The sequence below is a fragment of the Podarcis cretensis genome (genome assembly GCF_951804945.1).
Source record: "Podarcis cretensis genome assembly, chromosome: 13".
Lineage (NCBI taxonomy): Eukaryota > Metazoa > Chordata > Lepidosauria > Squamata > Lacertidae > Podarcis > Podarcis cretensis.
In genome coordinates this window covers 24,368,715-24,387,462 of record NC_137182.1, presented here as the reverse complement: position 1 = coordinate 24,387,462, position 18,748 = coordinate 24,368,715, and the positions used below count along the sequence as shown (strand labels likewise).

General features: G+C 40.5%; 1 protein-coding gene across 1 annotated transcript in view; it reads left to right on the top strand.

Moving 5' to 3' along the window:
* Positions 1-18,748, top strand: part of NPEPPS (aminopeptidase puromycin sensitive) — a 78,626-nt gene that overhangs the window by 34,265 nt on the left and 25,613 nt on the right. The window contains exons 4-12 of the mRNA XM_079949334.1: positions 2,275-2,396; positions 3,728-3,835; positions 5,507-5,707; positions 7,053-7,149; positions 7,255-7,288; positions 11,165-11,279; positions 15,639-15,803; positions 16,038-16,142; positions 17,427-17,487. Of these exons, the coding sequence (XP_079805460.1) occupies positions 2,275-2,396; positions 3,728-3,835; positions 5,507-5,707; positions 7,053-7,149; positions 7,255-7,288; positions 11,165-11,279; positions 15,639-15,803; positions 16,038-16,142; positions 17,427-17,487 (1,008 nt within the window). The remainder of the gene's footprint in view (positions 1-2,274; positions 2,397-3,727; positions 3,836-5,506; positions 5,708-7,052; positions 7,150-7,254; positions 7,289-11,164; positions 11,280-15,638; positions 15,804-16,037; positions 16,143-17,426; positions 17,488-18,748) is intronic.

Sequence of the window (18,748 nt, the reverse complement as noted above, 5' to 3'; positions counted from 1 at the left end):
TTTGCTAACACTCCAGTCCCTCTGGGAATGCTAATACTAGTCCAGCCATCATAGATGCTACTACACAGAATAAGAAAGGAACTGAAATTAAAATAAAGTATGTCAACAAGCACAGAATATGTCAACGAGCACCGAAATTCAATACTGAGCCGAATGAAGAGGGATTTTGTCACAACTTTTGCAAACATTTGCTCATGGTGGCAGAAGTGGAGTGTTGAGAAACTGAGAGCAAATAAAAACTCTCACCTAAAACAAAGAATAAACATCGTTTTCAGTTACCCATAAAGAAACTTTGCTTATGAAAACCAATGAAATGCTATGCATAGTATATATTGCTAACCCCCAAAACTATAATGACTGCAAGCCTGGTTAGAGATCTTGCAGTATTGTGTAGCAACAGGTTACAGGTGATCAATGATTCCCCCTTGGAAACTCCCCTTCAATATGTACTGTTACCTACCCTGTTTTGTCATCATTTCATATATTCCCTTCCCCCTCTCCTACTTCATACCTTTGCCTTCTGCTTATGTGAGATGATCATGGAAAAAAACTAATGTTTTCTTTGCCTCACCAAGACAGTCTGTTCTGTGGGGCAAGTTAATGTCCATTGTGGTGAATATGACACAGGTTAAGCAATAGTACACATTCTGGAGGGGATAAATCAACATGAGAATACTGTCTTGAACAGCAGCCTTATTGCAGTCTTTTTCCTCCCCCCCCCCCCCAGTCTTAACATATAGTTGGCCTCCAAAAAGCTGTCATTATCACCTTGGTTTATGAAGCTGGCTTGCTTTCACTAAAGCATAATTATTGTTAACAATAGTTTAGTGCTTGGATGATATGCCAAACTGCAGTTTATGTAAAGTGGAAGCATGATGAGGTAGAAGTTGATGCTTCTTGAACTATTCAGTTTTATTCATGATATTATTCTAGAATAATTAAATTTCACTTTGATGGGTACTTTTAACGGGTAGTTGATGAGCTTCACCTTTCAAAAGTAGGTGATGGTATGAGTTGTGATGAGTGGCAGAATGAATTTGACCGACAGAATTATTTGGTGTTCATCATCAGCAAAACGTGGCGTGGGAACATTTGCCATGTGCTTCTCTGTTTGGAACTGGAGGCAGATGAGCTATTTATGCTAGACAGATCTGTTTGTTGATACCCATAAAGTGTTCAGCTGAACTTTGGTTAGTGCTGCTTCAGGCATTTAATGCACAACTGCTTGTCAAGTTAGGCTACAATCAGCACTGAAACTTTACACACTGCTTTGAAAATTAGTTTAAAAAACAAAGCTCCTAAATGCTCTGCTCTGTAAACAAATAATTTTAGGTTGTTCCAGACATTATTTTGCTGTATTCGGCAACATACAAAGATGGCATTGTCAGTTTTATTCCTACTCCTCCCCCCCCCCCCAAATCCAGAATGCTGGTCAAATTTTACTCATGATATTTAATCAGCAGGTATCTAATTTGCTGGTCTGGAATAGCTTCTAAAACTTAAAGCTTCACTCAGGCCTGGAAAAACAACCCTAAATTCTTGTGCTGTTATCAAACATTTTAGATGCCAGGATAAACGGGTATCTCAGAGTTCTGTGCTCTGTTTTGCATCTCTGCTTTTAAGTGATACATCATACTCTTTCCTCTGAGTTCAGCTCATCTGTGCGACTTCAGCTTCTTCCCTGCCATCTTATGCCGTGGAATAGCTTAACATGGAACAACAGAGTTCTCTTTATTCACCATGTTGTGTTCTTCCCCTAGGTGTGCTTCTGCAGCAAAACATTTTTTTGAGTTGCCCAGGACTTCTATGACAAGCTCTTTTTACTGCTACTTGGCTCTAGTTCCATCCCTGCCTCCTATCTCCAAGTCCAAATTCCTACTTTGCTTAACTAATCTAGGTTAGAAGTCTTCAGGGCTTGGACTTCACATACAATTTGATTTTGCTGTATTAATATGTAATGATGGTGTTACGGTTGTGAAGCCCTAACCTCCCAGCCCTAGCATCCTTACCACAGCACCCTTACATTAATCCATGTAATCCTGATCTGCAACAAGAGAGGAGGTGCCATTTACACTAGATAAATGGCATCCTAATTGGAATATGCTTGAAACGTATTCCATCTCAAGGCATTTGGAGAGGGAACAGGTTATTCCAAAGGGACAACAAATAGTCCAAACACTATTTGGACTTGGAGATAGGCCCATTTGAATATTCTGGATGGAGCACATCCACACAGCAAGTCTTCATAAACTTTCTTCCTCTTTTTAATCAAAGGAATGGGGACGTTAAAAATAGATTTTGTTGGAGAGCTGAATGATAAAATGAAAGGCTTCTATCGAAGTAAATACACCACCCCTTCTGGAGATACTCGCTATGCTGCTGTTACTCAGTTTGAGGTATGGACTCCTATGATTTGTGGTCTACCATTTCCATTAATGCTTTCATTGGAAGTAGCATGTCTTGTGCATGTACCTTAGAATCTCTAACAAGATAATTGTGTACTTTCTTAGCTGTAGCTAATTTGCTGTTGCCTCTTTAGAAATCCACCTGTTTCCATTTCTTGTCAATGAAGCAGAAGGCACTCAGTATAAATATTACTTAAGCTGTGATCTAGTAGCTGGAAGAGCTTTAGGTAATAAACAGTATTTTGGAAAGGGCTAAAATTTACTGATAGTCCTTGTTGTAAACTGTGTATCTCTCCCCCCACTCCCCAATATTTAATTTTTTTAACAGAAGCCTGGGAGATGGAAAGAGTTGTCCAAGAGTTAACATTTGGTTATGTGTAGGGGTGAGGTAGGAAGCCTACTGGAAAAGCCCCACCTGAAACCTTGCCTGGTTTCTGACCCTTTACCAGAAACTGTACAGGTTTTTTTGTAATTGATCTGCATCTACTATCTATGTGGAATAAGTGGATAATGCTTTTGATTTAAACCTTGGAAGAATTATTTCAGTCATTGATTGGCTGATGAACCAAGGCCTGATTGGCCCTGAATAAGTTACAAGCTGTGTCTGTTTGTTTGTGTCTGTAAAACGGCTTCCTAATAACCTTCCTCACATTGAAAGGACAAGGATTGAAACGAATTTGGTACACCAAGGGAGTAGCAATCCATGGGGTGGTGTTGTTCACCTGGCTTCCAAATACTGAGCATAGCTGCCAGTTCCTCAGAGGGGAGGGGTGTGGGTGTGGCGGCAGCACTAATCTGACCCTCCTGCTTCTGCACCTGCAGTGCACTTGCTCACCTCACCCACGCTCCTCTTAAGAAGCAGTAACAACACTGCAACAAGCTGGTGACTACCGCATGCCTTGCTTGTACCACTTCACTGACTGCTACTGCACCAAATATATAATAGAAAAGAGCTTATTAGTAGGAACCGTCAGGGATAGAAGCAAAATACAATAGCCGCCAAGTAGAATTATTATGCCTCTCCAAATTTTATGCTTCCGGTCTTCTTCAAATTTAATGGCTGTCAGTGTAGTTTTGTGCATGCTTCTTGAATACCTGTATCCCCCCCCCCCCCCCATTTCCTTGGATCTTTCTTTTCATTTGCCTTCCCGTTCCCCGTTGTTGGTCTGCAGTGCATTTCTGTGTTCCTCTGTCCAGGTTATCTAAAGACTGTGTTCTACTTAGAAAATGTAGCTTTTTGGATTTAAGGTCTGTTCTTGCATGGTACTGTCAGGAATTCACCCTCACTTGCTTTGGCTAGTTAATGTTCTTATTTCTTTCAGGCTACAGATGCTCGTAGGGCCTTTCCTTGCTGGGATGAGCCGGCCATCAAGGCAACTTTTGATATCTCATTGGTGGTTCCTAAAGAAAGGGTAGCTTTGTCAAATATGGTAAGTGTTACTTATAATCTTGATTTACCTGTGTATGGGAAATAGCATTATCTGAATGTTTGACCCAGCAGGGTAATAAATGGGCATTGTAAGGAGCATAAATTTCTAAGTATGTGGTCACTATTAAATGATATATAAACAAATCAGCACTGTTGCTAGAACTGCATGTGACACAAGCTTCCCTATGGAGAGACCTACTTTAGTAATGAATTACCATTATGTGTACTTTAACTATACCAAATGTCATTATAAAACTGTACTCCGGGTTTGTTTTGTTTTGTTTAGTTTAGTTTGTGTTTAATAAAATACATTTTTTGTTTTCTTAAAAAGTCAAGTGTTTAGTGAATAAAATGTAGATTGATACTGTAGTTGTGGCGATGCCATCAAGAAGATCTGAGACAATGGGTTGTATCAAACACCATTCGGAGTAGACTGTTTGAAATTAATGGACATGGTTAACTTAGATACATTAGTTTCAGTGGGTCTAATATGAGTATGATAAATTCTTTTTACAACCAGTTAGGGATTCTATGTACAATAAAGCAGTATGTATATGATTTAAAAACAAACAAAATAAAGCCAATACTTCTAAATGTATGTCTTCTATGCTATTTAATTATATGTGTGTTAGATTCAGTATGATATAATGTGAATGTTCAGACTTTAACACCCCGAAATGGTTTATTTTCTTACTAGTTAGCTTATATGAGTGAACTGTTAAGCTATAATTTTCAGAGAATGAGGAAGTAGATAGGAATGACTGTGCATGAAAGACTAGTGGCTAGAAAGACTCCATGAGAGACTGAGGCCTTTTGTGGCTTGTTCATGTAAAGTGAAACCATGGTTGGTCATTGTATATAAATAGGCATGATGGTTACCTCTGGTATTATATCATGGTTTGTTGACTTAACCCTAGTTAAAAACTTGAATGCATCTTGAAACAAATCTTCAAGCGTGCTCCTGAGGAAGAACTTGTTTGGGCTAAATAAACCTAGAGGTTCTTTCCTTTTTCCAATCTAAGCCTGAAGAGCTTGTATGTCCATTTGTTCTCTTGCAGGCAGAGGAGCAGGAAATACTGTCTATTTCAAACCATTAGCTCAGTTCACATGCTGTAAATCATGGTTTGCAAGCCTGTTTAGTGTGGTTCTGAGCAAACCTAAAATTCTTGGTTTACAGCAACTCTCTAACCAAGGTTGATGTAGAAATAATACTGAACTATGGTTAACAGCAACCTAGGGGGAAATGGGTGGGTAGGCAAGAGCATGCAGGATAGTAGTTGGCAATCTAAATAGTACGAGGATCAAGAAATTAAGATGTTGGTGGTTACGGAGGCTGGAAATTGTCTTGATGACCTTTCTTACATCCCGGTTGCCTTGGTAATGGGTAAAACAAGAACTGGAGATGTGGACCCTGTTGCAGCCCCCCCCCCCCCCGCTTTTTCGTAATGAAGAGCAACTTGGCAGAAAGCAAGAAAGGATATGATAGAACGAGATTAGGGAAACTGCACAGAAAGGAAAAGAGCAAGTTAATGAGACTCGTTTCACACATCTGTTTGATACTGCAAAATAGCTCAGGAAATACCAGCCCTGATCTCTCCTGCAATCTCGTGAAATCTGGTGATGCTTCAAAGCCAATCTAACAAGTCTCTTCCAAACATCTTTCCTTGGAAAGAATGTCACTGATCGGAGGCCCTACCCTGATGATGAAAACCTGGTGGAAGTGAAATTTGCCCGAACTCCTGTGATGTCAACATATCTCGTTGCTTTTGTGGTTGGAGAATATGACTTCGTTGAGACCAGGTCCACTGATGGCGTGTTAGTCCGTGTTTACACTCCAGTTGGCAAAGCAGAACAAGGAAAGTTTGCATTAGAGGTAAAGCATGCTTCCATATCTTTCAGTAACTTTGACAGTGCCCCTGCTTTTGACTTGAAATATTTTAATATTATTTGCACTTTCTTGCTTCAGTTGCTTAGCTGCCATTCCTGTGTTAAATTGAAGAAAATCTAAAAAAAAGAAAGAAACTTAGATGTATTTTCTTAATGCAGGGAGCTTATTGACAATACACATGGTTGTTTGAGTGTAAAAGGTCCCAGGTTTAATCCCTGGCATCTTCAGGTAAGCCTGAAGAGGACCCATGTCTGAAACACTGGAGAGCTGCTGCTGGTCAGTGTAGACAATACATAGTCAAACCTTGGTTTTCAAACGTCTCAGCTGCTGAATGTTTCGGAAGCTGAATGCCAAAAACACTGAAGTGAATGCTTCCGTTTTTTAACGTGCCTTAGAAGTTGAACAGCTTCCGAGGCGTGTTTCTCAATTTTCCTCATTGAACTTGCTGACAGCCCTTTGATCCTCAGTTTCCGAACATTTTGGAAGTCGAACGGACTTCCAGAATGGATTACGTTCGAAAACCGAGGTTCCACTGTATTAGCCTAGATCAGGCATAGGCAAACTCAGCCCTCCAAATGTTTTGGGACTACAGCTCCCATGACCCCTAGCTAACAGGACCAGTGGTCAGGGATGATGGGAATTGTAGTTCCAAAAACATCTGGAGGGCTGAGTTTGAGGAAGCCTGGCCTAGATGAATTTTGCATAAGGCCTGACTTGGGCAACCTCTGATGTTCATGCTGTCGCAGGAGGAACTTTGTTTTCCAGGCACTGGTTGGAAGTAGGGTGTACATTATCACCTAAGCTGAACAACTTATAAATGGTTAGCTCCATAATATTTTAGCGTCACCTAATTATGCAGGCTTCAGAGATTTACAGCTTGTGTGATTGGGTGGAGCTGGGGAAGAGATGAAGTGATAAATTGTGAACTTTATGTTAAACATTTTTTTCCTTATGGGTAAAACTGTGGATACACATACTTCTTCAAATTTGATTAGGTATGTCCCTGGGGGCAGATAAAATGGCTTTAAAACCCTTACGCCTATCCTCTGGGCAACCATTAAGTCCTCTTTGGTGCAGGGTTTAGATAGCTTTGGAATTTGTTCAGGCCTCTCTTTTTTGCAGATATTCATCAGAACACGCATGTTCCTTTATGTAAACATGTTGTGTGTGTAGATTTGGCAAAGGCCAGAGTTGACATAGTTTTAACAACAACTGCAGTTGGCTTAGGAGTAAAAGTTAAAGCACAATGTCTTAAAGTCAGTTAACAGGTCTTCTTTATTTTGACTTAACACACCATGCTCTCTATCATTTTTCTGCTTTCCCCCCTTAGGTTGCTGCTAAAACGCTGCCTTTTTATAAGGATTACTTCAATGTTCCTTACCCTCTCCCTAAAATTGATCTCATAGCTATTGCAGACTTTGCAGCTGGTAAAGTATTTTGTGTTACCTCTGAGTTTTATTTGAATTGTAAAACATTTTAGGAGATGGTTGTGTGTATCAATATCAATAAACCTTTGTATTTATTTTATAAAGGTGCCATGGAGAACTGGGGCCTTGTTACTTATAGGTATGCTGTTAAATACTGTCTTTCCTCCCTTCCGTGTCCTTTGTTGACTAATTTTTCCACGTTTTATCAGATATAGTGTAGAAAGCTGTAATGATTTGGGCTTGTTTGGTAATTTCCTCAAAATTATTTTCCATTTTGCGCAAGTTGAAGTTTCTACAAAAATAGGTATTTGAGCATATCCCCCAGAAAAGTAGAGCTTTATAAAGCCACAGTATTCAAGAATATTACATTATTTTAAAAATGCAGCACCTTTCATTTAGATCCTTTGTTTGTATCTTCTCCTACCCTTCTGTGGCCCAATGCAGACACAAGCTACAATCACACATAATACCAACACAAAGTTTAGTATTCCATAGTTACCGCTCATATGCTCTCCTCTTCTGCACTATCATGGCCACAATGACATTGTAGGCTTTTGCTTCCATTTTCAAGTAGCCAATTTCTATTTCTGTCTGAACACAAACAAACTAAAGTTTATTGAAACAAGCCAACTTCAGGCTGTTGTTAGTGATATGTGTATGCCACAGTAAACCATAGCTAGCACCATCCACAGTTGTCAGTTTAGACACAACAAGAAAATGCATGTATCTGAAAGCAGAAGCAAAGTCTTCCAGTCTTCCGTGATTGAAGAGGGTAGACGGGGAGCACACAAGACCGCATACTCAAACTGTGGTTTTGTGTTGTGTGTGAGCACTACCACTCTCATAACCATGGTTAAGATATCATAAACAAGTTGCGAGTTGCATGTTTTCTCCTATACCTCTTCTCGGAAATGAACTTACCCTTCTCCTCAACCACAGTTAACTTCCATTGACATTGATGCTCACTATATTCTAGGCCAAGCAGGGTTAGCTGATCAGGAGTTGAATTCAGAGTTCTAAGTTGGTTTCAAATGCTGCTTAACCATAATCATGGTCAGTATCAGAACTTCCATATTTAACTTAATTGTGGTCAAGAGCACACCAGTATTTCGCCCTGCACCCATTTAGAGAATGGGAAGTTCACTTTATTTTCAAGCTGAGCAGGTAAACTTTTGTAGCTGCAAAGTGGAAAAAAAATTATGTATGGTTTTTGTCCTTTTGGAGATTCCCATTTTTTAAAAGTTATAAGCTCCTTATGCAAAAATGTCAAACAGCAGGCGTACAGTGTGCATTTTGTAAGATATACCCTATTTTTCTGTGTATAAGACTAGGTTTTCCCCCTCAAAAATTAGGGTCAAAAATAAACAGATACATCTCCCCCCATTTTCTTAAATCTGAGTCCCCAAAAATAGGGGTCGTCCTATACATGGGTCATCTTATAGGTGGGAAAATATGGTAATTCTCAAGTAATTTAGGGGCTGCATATGCCTTTAACAAATTTTCCAGCAATAAATCTCCAGAACCACATTAGCCCATGCATATTCTAGCATTACATATAGTGCATTGAAGACCAGTCTCATGAGCAGATTCCTTGAATAGCTTCCTTCCTTTCATATAAAACTGCTTCTAACTTACTACAAACATAAAGAGCAGTTGGGGATTTGGTGCTAGGGCAGCTGACACAAATTCATTTGAAAGATAAAGCATGGCATGGGGGCATTTCCTTTGTTAGGAATTCTCTAAGCAAACGCTCCCTGTCATCCTTAGCTTGTAGGTGCATTGAGCAGGGGAATGAGGGTTGCAGTTGAAGAAAAACTGTATGTGGGGATGAGTCTCTGCATTATACACTTAGAAAAGATCTTTGTGCAACTTTTAGTTCAATTTGTAGTTCTAAAGTAGTATACCAAGTTTTCCTTGCTGCCTAGCGCGCTCTCTCTCTCTCTCTCTCTCTCTCACACACACACACACACACACACTCCATCTGATCTATCTTTGTTGCATTCCTAACGCCTTCACCACAGATTTATGGCAGTCTTTGGGCCTGTGCAGATGCATTCTTTTTCTCAACCCATCCTGCTGTTTCCAAATTGTTTCAAGCTGCCAGGCAAACTCCTCGGGTTTGTGGGTGGGCCTTATCTTACAGTGAGAACAGAGGGGGGTTCCTTTATATCAGAACACTCTAGTGCCATATCTTTCTATGGACTGAACCCCATTCTTCCAGATTGCCAATTATTTTTGAAATTTTGAAATCCTTCCCTCTCCCACGCAAATCACTGTGACCTTTGGTGGTCTCCAACATCTTTCCACCATTGCTGGAAAGTTTGGGCAAAACCAGTTTGGGCAAAATGGTTAGTGGTAACTGAGCTCACTGTACTGCCACGTTTCTGATCTGGTACAGCTATGGCAAGTGTACCCTTTAAAATATTTTGATTTAAAATAACTCTAGCCCAGGTCATCAGAAGTCTCTGACTTCCTCTCTAGTTGCCATTGTTCCTATATCTTTGACCATCGAATCACAGCAGTTTCCCCCCTATGTAGATACTGTATTTTTTCTTGACCAGCCATCCCTCTAAAAGGTTTTCAGGACAAAAGAAAAAAGAATCATTTGTTCCTTTCCCACCATTTCCCAAACTTTCATTCATAAAAAGCATTTCCCATCTGCCGTTTTTCGAAGTATTTGTAAAAAACAATCAATTTATAAAAAAATCTGCTGAGTGACTAAAAATCTACCCCCGTTTAATCAGTCAGTGTTAACTGATTACTTAATTGTAGCAGCCCTAGTTACGATGGCTCTGTGCTAACCAAATGAATGTTCAAATGGAGCAGATGGAACATAGTTTGGCCATTTGCCCAGCCTGTCACTGCTCCCACTGGAAAAAAAGAGGTGTAGACCAGAAACAACTTTGCAAAATTTTGCAAGGAGCATAAGAGACCTTTTACTTTTTTGTACACAATCATGTGATCATTGGGTTTTATTTCCTTTCTCTGCCGGTCTCTTCTTGAAAAAACCCTTTTAAAAATTATTCCCCGGTAGCTAGATTGAAGTGTGACTAGGAGACTTTGAAACATATTGGTGTGGAGTGGTAGTGCCCCTGACCACAACTCACCTTGTATCCTTTTTCTGTGTGTCAGATCTAGAGTAAGCCTTTCTATTCACTCTGTGTGCCTCATTTTAAAGAAGTCATGCCTTGTAGATCTGTGGCTTCCTCTTTTGCATCCCTGCGTGCACTGAGCTAAAGGACACAGCAACAGCATTAAAATAATAATAATAATAATAATAATAATAGTAGTAGTAGTAGTAACAATAATAATAATAATAATAATAATAATAATAGCGCCCACCCTTTTAGCTCAGTTCCTGTTACACAGAGTATCGGAATACTGGCACCTATATCTCTGGCGTTCAACATGGCAACTGCAATCTCATTAATGTGGGGCAAATTTCAAGGCATCAGGAGGTGAAGCAGCCATGTTAACGCTTTAGCTAAGAGTGGATAATGGGGTCCTAATAAATAGGTCTGGAGAGTTGCAGAGTTTTAGGAGTTGTAATGACCTGGAAGCTTCTTTCCTTGCTTTGGTTATGCCAATTAGTAAAACACCCCAAATCCAAAAATTCATTATATAATAGGTCCTTTTATAGAGAGTTTTTGTTGGTGAACTCTTGCGGGGTTGAACAAATAGTTGCTAGCTTTGTGATAATTTATGAAATGAACACAACAAACTGACGTGTAACTGAGGAAAGTTATTTGCTGAGCTGCCTTTTTTCAGACCAGTTATTTTTAAATGAGATGTATTTTTGAGGGGTAGGTGTGATGGTGCTGTCTTCCCTCATTTCCTTCTGAGGAAAAGTACTCTTTGTTGCATCCTAGCAGATATGAAATGTTAACCTTGCTGTTTTCACCTATAAGCATGAAGCACTCTTGTTTAGATGAGTTTGATAGCTTGATTGATTTCAAAAATTGTGCTTTTCTCTCTAAGTCACCTTGCTTCAGTCTCTGTTCTTTCTCATACACAGGGAAACTGCACTGCTGATAGATCCCAAAAACTCCTGTTCCTCCTCCCGCCAATGGGTGGCTCTCGTCGTGGGCCATGAGCTTGCTCACCAGTGGTTTGGGAACCTTGTGACTATGGTACAAAAATTGTATTTGACTTTCCCTTGCTCTGGGCTTAGATTAAGGTTACTCAGTTTCCCGCCTATTACCGTATTTTTCGCTCTATAACACGCATCTGACCATAACACGCACGTAGTTTTTAGAGAAGGAAAACAAGAAAAAAATATTCTGAACGAAACAGTGGGTGCATGATTTTTATGGTTCATGCTGTGGCCACAGACGTGTGATCTGATGGTGAGTTTGGGGTAGCCCAGTGCAAAAATCCTGAGGATCCATGTGGATCCGTGCTTTGTAACCACGTTTTAAGTGGGGAGGGAAGGAAAAGCACTCAAGGGACAAGGAGCACGCGTGGAGAAGGAGCTTTTCAGCGAGCTGAGCGGGGAGGAGGGAGGGAAAGAGCACTGTTGCTTTAAAGGTATACTTAAGGTACTTGCCCTGTGCCTGGGTTTTTTTCCATTTAACAGTTTGCAGCCTTTTCCTTCCGCTCCTTGTTTTGAGGCAGAATAGATTTGAGCAAGTGAGGAGGACTTGGATTGCAGGGGATTCACCATTAGCTGTGTAAAAGCGCTCCTCCTTGTAGCCTGAGTGATAAGCAGCCACCAGCAGCAATAGAATGGAGCACAAAAAAGTGGTAGGGGCACTAGGACCCAGACAATGCTCGAATCTATCCTGCCTGAAAACAAGCTGCTCCATCCCCAGCCTTTTTTTTTTAACTTCCTGGTTTTCACTGCGTGGCTCAGAGCTCGAGGTTGGTTTTATTTTGCTGCTGGTTGCTTAAATTTTATCTTTCCTGCCGTCCCTCTGCAGCCTCATTGCTCTGTTTAGAGAGCGCGCAGACCTTTGCTAGTGTCTGTCCCTCCTCCCGTGTAAGCGGCTGCTGCCTGCTTTGCTGCCATGGCTCTCCTTCCCTCCCTCCTCCCCGGCTCCAGGTCGCTTTAAAGCAAGCAAAGCGAGAGCCTCCTAGAGTGTGTAAGCGGCTCCCGCTTTGCTTGACTGACGGCAGCCATGGCTCCGATCCGTGCATTCGCTCCTTAACACACACAGGCATTTTCCCTTTCTAGGAGCAAAAAAGTGCGTGTTTTGGAGCGAAAACTACGGTACTTGTCCTGAGTGTATCTGCTCATGGTCGCAGCAGATGCCTCATGTTTTCGTATGGTACTGCAAGTGTGCATGTCTGCCTATGCAGAGTATTATTAGGAAAAACAGCAGTATTGGGGCATCAGCAGCACCTGGAGATTTTCAGTGGGTTAGATGTGGCCCACAGGTTGCCTCATGAGACGCTATAGGGAGAAGCGTTGTGCACTACCATTGAACATTTTGTCTGCTCCCCTCTAGGATTCACAATGCCCAGCAATGCGAAAGAATGTGCCATAATAGACAATAAAGCATTGAATTAAATAAATAATAATAATAAGGTTAAAACCTCACACTTGCGTTAACTGCTTAACCCAAATACCATTACGATCCCCCTCACCCATTGCAAGTCTAGGCAGGTCAGAAACTTCTGATTTGTGCAAATCTGCAAATTCACCAGACTTGCAGATATTTTTCATAATTCTAAAATTAGTATCCATGGGGAGAGGATCTATGAAGGGAACTGATGCTGCTTCTGGCATATGGGGTGATCCACACATTTACAAGCTTATCTTTGTAGCTATAAAGTCTTTTAAACGTGTAGGGAGCTGAAATTCTTAGGGTGCTGAGTTAGATGACAATTAGGTATACCTCAGTGGTATTAGTGTAAAATCACTAAATACAGACCTATTTATAAACTTAACATTCAAATCCAATAAGTACTATCCACATGTGGAAAAGGATTTCTCTCTGTGACGTTTCAGAGTGCTTATTGAATTTCCATATGTTACAGCAGGAATGGTGAACCTGTGGCCTTCCAGATTATTATTTATTTCATATGTTTATATACCACTTAATACTAAATCTCTAAGTGGTTTACAAATATTTATTTATATTGTCTGTACTCCCAACTCCATCAGCGTCATTCACCATGGCCAGGTTGATGAGATTTGTAGTTCAACATTTGGAGGGATAAAGGTTCTCAGTCCCTGCCTTAAGATCTAGGGGAATAGCTTTGTTTTCCTCCTAATGTCTCCATAATCGGTGCCCACAAGATAACTTTACTTGCAAATGAGAGGAAAGTTTAACCTCTTTTCTTTTCAGTTTAATTTTTTGTATGTCATTCCCCCCACCCCTTCATTACTGGCAAGGCCACCTTTCCTCCTTTGTCACATGGCCTCTCCGTTGCTACAGTAGAACTTGTTGAAATGGAAAAACATTATTCACAAAACCAGTGGCATATTTTTAGTAGTTGACATGCCACCAGGGCAGTTGGAAACATGGCAGAGGCAGCTTTGTGTGACTAACCAGCTCTTCTATGAAATGAAGGAGGGACTCAGGAGAGAGCTGACCTTTTCAATAAACCCAGCCGTACCAAAGCATGCAGCAGTATTTACCTGACTCTATGGGCTTTTCAAATCCATTTATCAAATCAAAGTAGCTCCCCCACTTTAAAAAAAACAAAAAACAAAAAAACAACGCCCAGCAACTTGTGTGCCAACTTTTCTTTCTCTTTGCATGAGTTCAATACACTATTTTTGCTTGCATGTCTGGCATGGCTAGCTGGTGATAAGCACAGACACTTTCCACAGAAAGAAATGGTTCCATCACACTTGGTGTGCTAGTGTTAGACTTCAGCAGGCACCACAGTCCTGAGCTAATGAGATTATTTTCACTGAAAAGGCATGAGATGTTGGCCAATAATTCTATTGGTTCTCAATCCCTAAATAAAACTTCTGCATTCTTCTTCCCCATTACGGTTGCAAAGATTCTCAATTGTACTTGAGAATGTGACTGCGCTGGTAGATTTTCATGCACTGTGCGCCTAGCAATAGTGCACATGGCTCATGCAGTTCACACTTTATCCTGTCTCTATTTGGAATAGTGTATGCACCCTGCCGGACGGGCAGGGGTACCTTTACCTTTACCTATGCACCACTTCTTAGCTTGTGAGATTCAATGTTCATACCACATTAATCAAGCAGGTATTATTGTAATGTCTATTTTCGATTTTGCGGACAAATGTCTTAAAAAATAAGTAAATCTCTTTTTCTCCACCCCCTAACTGACTCTGTATCCCCAATAAGCAATAATCATGCATCAGATTAACCTCACGGGCTACAGTACTGCCACTGTGCAAAGCACGGAAATTTGTCTGGGTTCTATAAACTAGCATTCCGAATTATACATGCATAAAGTTCATCTTGAGACTGGTTTAAGACCATAAGATGGGACAGGTTTTTTTAAAGATAAGTAGGTCTTGCCCTGGTCTGCATGGGAGGCTGCCTATTCTGAGAATTTCAGCTGTTTTTTTTTTTTTAAAAAAGCCCATTTCTAGTATCTGTGAACATAGGTTTGAAAGACAACACATTGAACATTGAAGTTGGAGCGTGCTAAGGGGGTGGTAAGGCAGGATTTTTTAACCCTCTTCCCTTCAGCTGCAAATCACGTGACCAGCAATTATTGCTACGTGGCTCAGTTTGCCTTGCAGGCCTGCATTTGGCTGACTGACTGCCTAGATGAAACTTTCAAAGACCACAAAAATGTGTAAAAGGAGAATATTTTCTAGGTGGTGGGAGGGGGGGGAATTGAAAAGTGTGGTTAGAGTGGATTTCATCATTGTCCTCACTTGCATTAATCCTGGTAATGCTTCTGAGCATTGAAGCCCTAGAACTTTACCTTGAAACCTGATCTACTTGAAGCTGTGATAGAGTTGGGAATTTCTGTTCCCCCCACCCACCCACCCCAACATCAAATTCGGATTGAGTTTATCTAGAATTCAGTTAGTTATTTCTTATCCACTGGTGGGGTTCATTCTTACTTGATACATTTCATTCTGCACAGAGAACAGTTACTGTGTTGCAGCTTTCACTTGTATTGTGTTTCCCATTTCTGTTTAAAATCTTAGCCTACTAAACAAAGGCATTCCTTCAGTGGCTGATAGAGAATGTTCCCATTTGATTTATTCCCCACAATACTGCAGCCATCTCTCCCCCCCCCCCCCCGGGCTGCTACTGAGATTTCATCAAGCGTTGTCTTCCTAGTTTTTAAGGTGTGGGGACTAGAAACTTGCTTTGTAAAGACATTATTTTATAGAATGCCGAGTTCTGTGTTTTTTCTCCTCGTACACAGAATTGCACAATATTTGTACCTGTTAGTAAGGAGTTCCACATCTCTAAGAGAATCAGAGGTTTCAGTGATGGAGACCTGAGATCTCAGAGACCAATGGCAACTCCTTGTCCTTTTATCTTGATGCTCTGGTGCTCTGCTTTTAGTATCAGCAATTTTCTCAATTCTTCGTAGGAATGGTGGACCCATCTATGGCTCAATGAGGGCTTTGCATCCTGGATTGAGTACCTCTGTGTGGACCATTGTTTTCCAGAATACGATATCTGGACACAATTTGTTTCTGCCGATTACACACGAGCTCAGGAGCTGGATGCCTTAGACAACAGTCACCCTATTGAAGTGAGTGCCAACTGCTGCAATCAGTGGAGTTTGCATATGCTTTGCCACATGCTCTCTCATTGTTAGAAATTCTTCCTCTGATAACAGGCTGGGGCGCCAGAGGAAAGCAACCAAGAATGCTTTATCTTAGAGACTAAATGACTTAGTTACCTTAACACTGCTTCTTATATCTGTAACTGGAGATGCAAATCAAATGTGGTCTGTTCTGATGCCTTGTTGCCTTTCTCACCCCAGGTCAATGTGGGCCATCCATCTGAAGTAGATGAAATATTTGATGCAATCTCTTACAGCAAGGGTGCGTCAGTAATTCGAATGCTACATGACTACGTTGGGGATGAGGTAAATCTATAACTTTACTGCCACTGACATCTAGGGTAACTGTGGATGTCCTGTGTTCTTTTATGTAGAAAGGGTTGTGTGGTAAGGAGCTTGGTGGATCAAGCAAAGGTCTATTTAGTCCAGCTTTCTGTTTCCAGCAGCTCTACGATTCTATGATTCGATGTTGGTTCCATTACTCTATGTGGATAATTGTGACCCTTATTAATATTAAATATGCTCCATACATCTGGACACAAACCAGGATCTTTATTTGCCTTAAGCTGAAATTCTTACTCTCAATCACTTTTGGGAAGAACTGGTTGGTTCCCAGAATTGGATTTGGGTCGGTTCCCAAAATTCTCTGGTGTGTAGAATCAACACGTGGGGCACAAGAGCAAGTCACAATTTTACACGTTATGTAAATAGGCACCCTGCATTCACCTGCTGTCCACGCCTCTTGTATTTTATGGCGTAGTATGTATGATTTGAATTCTAAGTCAATACCAGACTTCATGCTTTTCAATTTTGTCATTTTTAATCATTAAAATGATATTGAAACTGCTTTGTTAACACTGTTTTAATCTTCCTTAATTCAGTATTCCAAAAAGCTGCTGACATATGGCTGTTCTAAAATTAACCACTTTAAAAGACATATTTGTAAATGCATTTTGCAGTGAAAGAATAATTATTATAGTATGAAATGGAAAGCAGATAAAGTTTTTCAATACTGATTTTAATCAGACTATCCATTTAAGTGCCCAAGTGGACTTTGCAATTTCAAGGTTCATTATTTTTCAACTAATGTTTAAAACGTTTTGAAATGTTTTTTGAATGCTTTTCAACTGGCTTTCAACCATTAATGTATCAAAATGGTTGCAAACAGCACAAAATATCTGTGAGCAGCAGAGAGGTTAAGTTAAAGTGGTTAGGAGTTGCCACAGGATTGGAAGGATCCAAAAATTGGTATTGGGGCTTAATAGTGTAGAGGCTCAAAGCCTATCTAAAAGTCACATTATTTAGTTTCACATGTTCCAGCACTCTTAAATTAAGCAGTGAATTCCTGTTGCAGAAGCTTGTGGCTCTGTTCCTCAGCAATATTGCCAGTTTTAAGGGACTGCCTGCTACTAGAAGAGTGCAAAGATGGTGCACAAATTTAATCTGGGTTTGCCAAAAAAAACCTGCTAGCTCATGAAAAGAATCAATAGTTTGGTGGAAAAGAACACATTACATTCCAGTCCCGTCCAGTGATAAGCTAATTTTGAAGAAGTTGTTTATATAATAAAAATAAAAATATTACATTCACAGGACTTTCGGAAAGGAATGCACCTCTACCTTACCAAGTTTCAACATAAGAATGCAGCTACAGGTAATTGGCTGTTGTGTTTGTACTCTCTCTTTTGTTGTCCCCAGAACATTACATTACACAGAGAAGTTGCACCCCCCAGTGATAATTTGTTTCTGCCTGAAATGCAGGGAAGTTCACCAGCAAAGTGTTTCCTTTCAAACTTTATCTGTATGAGTGTGTGATCTTTCTCACAATACTTTTCTCTGACCATCTGGAAATTTGCAGTAGTAATAGGCTAAATTTACTTTGGGGAAAACCCAGGTCAGATTCTGAATTGGAAACGTGGCTTGTATATTTCCTGACCCTGATCTTCTATTCTGATCCTCTGCTAACCCCCCCCCCCCCCAATGATCATACATGAATTAAATGTCTGAAAATCAATAATAGACGATGGAATGGGAAGAAGCTCATTTTGCTTTTCCTGCTCTTAATATATGTAATACAGTCATGTGGTTAGTTCTGTACAGAACAGAGAGCTGAAACTATACCTCTCTGCCAAGGGAGGGATTGCACCCTGTTGATGCTTTTTTGGGTTACTGTTCCAAGTATTCAGTAGTGTTTCTGACCATCAATCTGAAGAGCTGCTTTTGACTTGCTCAGGAACTTGACATTATTTAAAGGGAGCTTTGCCTGAACAGCAGAACCTCAAGCCATATCACAAATTGTCGTTTCATTGTCGCCTCCCATTTCAAAAGTAGATTCCCCTGGGGGATGGAGTCTTCTCCTTCTAACAAGGCAAACCCAAAACTCAATTGGGTGTTGCAAACAAGTTGTGTGGCTCTTTGCATTCCAGCTTCTCTTCAAGCAAAATGATTTGTGGGGGGGAGAGGAGGAAGTTCTGTCAGCAGTTATTTTCCATCAGAATGTAACTGGCAGTTGTATGGCAACTCAAAGCCAGTTCAGATGTTAGCTCCCCCCCCCCCTTTTTTTGTAACATTTCAGTAATTTCCCACTTCCTTGGGAAATATATTGGCTACAGCACAGGGAACTGAGGCACATACCTATGTTCTCTTGAAATAAGTGGAATTTAAGTACTTAACTAAGTGTTTAAATGTTGTCAACTTGAACTTGCGCTTTCCCTAACAGATCTGAGTTGTTCCTTTTGTGCATTGACAAGTCATACCCGTACATTGCAGACAGTTTCCGATTTCTCAGGAACTTGCTAGAACACAAGCAGCCTAGCTTCTTGGACAGAATTGGGATTAGGGAAGCCAGCGTGGAACGATGGGAGTAGGCAGGGAAACAGAAATGAAGTCTGGGCACACAAACCGCCTCAGAATGT